We start from the raw sequence: 5,311 nt of genomic DNA on the forward strand, positions 1-5,311 counted from the left end.
TTTTGATTTTCTATCCGGGCTCGTAGATGTTCTTGTAACTAGTTAGAATACATGGTTGGAGATTTGTAGAGTAGTTAAAACTGTTATCTTTGGACGCAGTACTTTTCACATGCCATTAGCACTTCAAATTCGTTTTGTGCATTTGTTGCACATTGTAGAACTAAATTGTCTATTACATGTAACAACCTAAAAATTGCTCTTTTCAAAAAAGATATAAATTGATTTAATTTTGTATTTTGTGCTCATGAAATATAGGAAAAAGAATATTTTTCATTATATTAAAATTCATCATAAGGAGTAGCAACATGGATGTGCACACATGACGGTGCATTTGATTTATTGCAATGAGTGGTTGAATCCAAAATTCAAAATGAATTCAAAATGCTTTTGAAAATGAATTTGAAAATGGCCTTGAAAATAAAGGAATTTAAAAAGTTGTAAAATTTATTTTTGGAAAACTTACCAAAATTTTTCATTTTTTATTTAAATTGAAAAGTATATTTGAAACTATATTTGAATTTGTATTTGGTTCATAATTGAATTTGCTTTTGAAAACAAAATAGAAAAAAAACTTTCCCTCTCCTCCCCCCTCGGCCCACTTCCCCAACCGGCCTGCCTTGGCCTGCTCTATCCTCCTTCCCCTCACTCTCCCACGTGGGCCGAGCCGGCCCAAGCGCTCCCTTCCTCTCTCTCACTCATGCCCGAAGGCCCAAGCTGAGACCGTAGCCCAACTTCGCTCGCTCAGTGGCATAAGCCCGCGCGCTCCTTCCCTTCTCCCTCTGATAGCTTGGCCTCTCTCCTGCTTACGTCAACAGACCGAGCCCGCCGATCAGCTCCGTCTCCCACCTTGGCTCGTGTTCGACACGGGTCGACCGAGCCCGCCGATCAGCTCTGTCTCCCACCTTGGCTCGTGTTTGACGCGGACTCCACGGTGTCCATGTCCGCCTCCATCACGCTCCCTCTCGGTAACGTTCACCCTACGCTGCCCGGCCCTTAAATAGCGAGGCTCCGCGTTCGTGCCGTCCCCCACCGAGCCCTGGAGCAAGCCACAGCGCTGCCTGTGCCCTAGCGTCGCCCATCCGATTCCACCAAGAAAGCTCTACGCCGCCATGCCAATTAGCCGCTCCATCATCCCTATAAGTATCTTCTCAAGATTCTAGTCGAGTTTACAAACCCGCAGAACCCCTTAACTCCCTCTGTATCGCTCTGTTTTGGCCTCCCACGCTATGCCGTCGCTCCGCCGCCGCCATTGCTCATCACCAGCAGCCACTGCTCGTGCTTAGCACTGTAGATGGTTGTGTTTAGTTCGTCGTAGCCCAATCTATCTCCCAGAGCCAACCCCAAGTCCAATTTAGCTCCGTAGCGCTTTTGCCCAATTTGTCCGATGAGAAATCGCCAATGTCGGTGAAATCGCCGCCGCCCAGTCCCTGTTCTGGCCGATTTTTTCCCAATCCCCTTTCTCTGTCTAATCCAGACTGTCCAACATAGATCCAACGGCCATTAGAAGCTGATACCCCTTCGCCTGTTATTCTTGCTAAAGAAACCCTATGTTTCTCTATATTTGAACTCGCCGTCCAGCGTAGTTCAAAATAATTCAATTAATGCCCATAGTTTTTATGTTTTGACCCCTGTGTTTTTCCAAAAATGACGTCGGGCCCACAAGGACTGCTTTAATTCAGTTTTTTATTATTTTTAATACGAAATTGATTTCAAAATATTTACAAAATTGCCACTACCTTCTGTAGGCTATAAAATCTTCGTTTTAACTCCGATTTGACCCGTTCAAATTGCGTTAGATTTGTAACGATGTAATCTATATATTAGTAACAATGTTTTCCATGTCAAGAGCTCTAGAATTTTATGGTTTAACGCCTAACTTGAATAATGATTATGCAATTGAATTTTTTTCTAATTAAAAGTAACTTAGGCTTTTCACCTTGGTCAATTGTATGATTTGTTTTACCTTGTTTTTCTAAATCAAGTATAATTTGACTTAACTCAATGAAGGTATTTCTCTGAAGTATCTTATACATGTTTTATATAGCTAAAATAAATAAAGCCGTTAGTTTCTTTTTGAAGCAAATCTATCGGTAGATGTATCTTTTTCACCATAGCTCTGATTAGTGTGCTTTTCGTATCTGTGTGATCATAGCAACGCATAGATTTGATTTCAAATTCTTTTTCACTCATTGGTGTATTGTTGTAATATAGTTATGTTTGAATGCTATGCATGTTTGTTCGGATGCTTGTGTGGTGCTTATTGATCTTGTCCATTCGGTGAGTTTTACGTGGTGATCAAGAAGCAGTTCTTTGGAGGCTACGAATCAATAGACAAAGGATCTAAGTTTAAGGCAAGTATAGAATGAGATCTTCCTTGTTGTCCTATACACCTTTAATCATTTAATTCATGCTACATGTGTCTACCTTGACTACCGCTAAGGATATCTAGTCTTTTGTACTTGTACCTTGTCACCTATGGGGTATTGCATTGGGTAGTATGATGCTGGTGCTCAATTAAAGACCATGATCTTGTAACTTGACTAATGAAATATGCAATAAACACTAAAAGATACTTTTTAGCAACATGGAACCAGGGGGCTAGAGCATTGGACTATTTTTAGGGAGAATTATCTATTTGGCACTGAAACAAATCGGTCTTTCATATTTAGCATTCAAAATTTTAAACTTTCTTATCTAGCATCAAGTTGAAATTTCCTTCTGTAAATGGCACTTCCGTCTATTTTCAATGGTAACGATGTTAAGTGGCTTGCAAAATGACATAAGTGCCCTTGATTGTAGTAGAAGTCCATGGTGCCAAATAGGAAAAGAATAAATGGAAAGTTTGTCAAATAAGAAAATCATAAATATTACAAATATACTTGTAAACTAAAATATGAGATTTTGTGAGAGTGCAAATAAATACTCCCTCCGATTTCCTAAAGGATGTTATTTTGAACAGCGACACGATCTCCAAAAAAACAATTTTGACCATTACTTTTTGATATAAAGTATTTATAAAATATAGTTAATATATACTTTTATGAAACTACATTTCGAGATGAATCTACTAACGTCACTTTCATCGAGAGGCTGAAGCACGACAGCCTCTCTACCTCCCCCTTGGCCTCGGGGCCGGAGGAGCACAAGCACGCTCCAGCTCCGCCACCCTTGCTGGAGCGCTGGTCCTCCGACGGCCTGACGACGCCAATGCCACCGGTCGTGCTCCCGTTCCCTGACCTCACGGGGCGCATCAAGAGGCTGCCCCCGCCACTGCTGCGTGAGCGCATGTTGCAGTTCTCGGCCCACACACCGGAGGCGCTCAAGGACTTCTACGCGAGCCAAGCGTGGAGCAGCGATGGCGCATGGTGCGTGATCCAGAAGGTCCTACGGTCCTGGACGTGGAGCTTCCCGTACGTGGTCCTCGACACGTTGGCAGGCAGTGGCCACCAGTAGTTCACCATCGGCGTGGCCAGAGCCACTCCGGGCAGCCTGCAACGACCGAGCCACACAATCAGAACATACAAGTTGATCGATCACCTATTCACCTGAACGGAGATGGTGGTGTGCAAGCTGCTATCCTCCACGCTAGGTAGCCGCCCATGGAGCACCCTACCACGTAAAACTTGTCCCTGAGCTGCAGCGCGTCGGCGAGTTCCTCGACGTCCGTGGCGTCGCTCTTGAGACCGCGCTTCGGGTCGGCGTTGCTGTCACCGTACCTAGCTCTGTCGAAGAAGAGCATGTATCTAGTAGAGAACAGACCTTTGATCCTCGGCCAAAATGGGCTCTAGTCCCGGAATTTTTTGCCCCCGGGACTAGAAATACCTTTAGTCCCGGTTGGTGGCTCCAACCGGGACTAAAGGTTCCTGCCCAACGGCTACTGCGCCAGACAGAGGTGGCAGGGACCTTTAGTCCCGGTTGGAGCCACCAACCGGGACTAAAGGTATACTTTTACTCCCGGTTGGTGGCTCCAACCGGGAGTAAAGGTCTACTCCCGGGCCGTGGCTGCGCCCGGGGTTGGAAAGTTACCTTTAGTCCCGATTGGATCTATCAACCGGGACTAAATGTTCTCCCTTTATAAATCGGCCGTCTCCTCCTTCCTCCCCGAGCCCGAGCTCAGCACATTTTGAAGCTCACTGCAGTAGTGTTCTTGCTTCCTCCCTCCCTCCATTGTTCCTCCATCCATTCTTCGATTCCTCCGTCGATTCTTCAGTTGTAAAGGTTACCAATCTCATACTCTCATTTTTTACCATTTTCTTATACCATTTTATTCACTATATATATTTATGGTTCTTTATTGTGGTTTTTTTTCATTTGTAAGCAATTTGAGCTCAAAATCACTTTAAGCTTGCATATTTACATGAAAGAAGGTTAAAGTATATATAAATATAAAGTTAGAAAATAGTTAGAAAATTATAGCAAATCCTTACTAGTTGAACTTGCGGACCGTGTTCAGGTCGGCGAGGATGTTCTCTGCCGAGCGGTAACGGACGTCAAGGAGGAGCTTTGATTCTACGAGGGAGAGCGATAACGGTCGTGGAAGACCGTGTTCCCTTCCTCGTAGAATCGGAGCTCTTCCTTGACCAAGTACGGTGCCGTCCGGTGGAGAAATCCTCGCCGAGCTGATCACGTAAGCAAGGTCAACTAGTACGGATGGTTATTTATTCACATGTCCCGATATCGTCGTAGTAGTCTGTCAATCACCGTACCTAAACGTAGTATATATAAATAAAAACTTAGAAAATAGTTAGAAAATTATAGAAAATCCGTACTAGTTGAACTTGCGGACCGTGTTCAGCTCGGCAAGCATGTTCTCTGTCGAGCGGTAACGGACATCAAGTAGTAGTTGTACATTCCCATTCTTCTGTTAATTTGCGGAAATATCATATGAATTACTTACCTGCCGCAGTAAAAGACGAGAACACAATGACCATTAAAAATATCATTGTTTAGAGATCTAGATAATTTTATAGTTTGTTAATTTTATTTGTTTATAAAAGAAGAAATTTATAGTGTATTAAAAAATGAGTATAGAGAGTAGATGGCAACTGCTTCCGGGTCCTCGGCCTCTCATGGGTTTCCAAAGCGACTTAGGCCGGGCCTTCCTCTCATTCCATGCGGCAAGTGTCGTGATGAGATGAAGATTGTGATGGAGTACCGAGTGAAGAAGGAGGGTCCCAACAAGGATCGTATCTTCTACAAGTGTCCGGATCGCAATGTGAGTTATTTTATCGTATTTAATGATTATGGTTAGTTTATACCTATTTTCATGATGGTTGTGATTAAAGTTCTAGTTTTTTGTTTTAATTTCAGT

General features: G+C 43.4%; 1 protein-coding gene across 1 annotated transcript; it reads right to left on the reverse strand.

The window, feature by feature from the left end:
• Positions 1-3,329: 3,329 nt before the first annotated feature.
• Positions 3,330-3,739, reverse strand: LOC136535168 (uncharacterized). The gene is made up of 2 exons (XM_066527476.1): positions 3,546-3,739; positions 3,330-3,489 (listed from the first exon to the last, which is right to left on the reverse strand). The coding sequence occupies exons 1-2, from the start codon at positions 3,737-3,739 to the stop codon at positions 3,330-3,332; spliced, it is 354 nt and encodes a 117-aa protein (XP_066383573.1).
• Positions 3,740-5,311: the final 1,572 nt, after the last annotated feature.

Source organism: Miscanthus floridulus, unplaced genomic scaffold (assembly GCF_019320115.1).
Source record: "Miscanthus floridulus cultivar M001 unplaced genomic scaffold, ASM1932011v1 os_2586_1_2, whole genome shotgun sequence".
NCBI lineage: Eukaryota > Viridiplantae > Streptophyta > Magnoliopsida > Poales > Poaceae > Miscanthus > Miscanthus floridulus.

Excerpts from the sequence above, each read along its gene's own strand:
- LOC136535168 (XM_066527476.1), bottom strand. The coding sequence starts at position 3,739 with ATGCTCTTCTTCGACAGAGCTAGGTACGGTGACAGCAACGCCGACCCG. Across the intron at positions 3,490-3,545 it reads ACACCACCATCTCCGTTCAG|GCTGCCCGGAGTGGCTCTGG; the intron begins GTGAATAGGTGA and ends CGGTCGTTGCAG.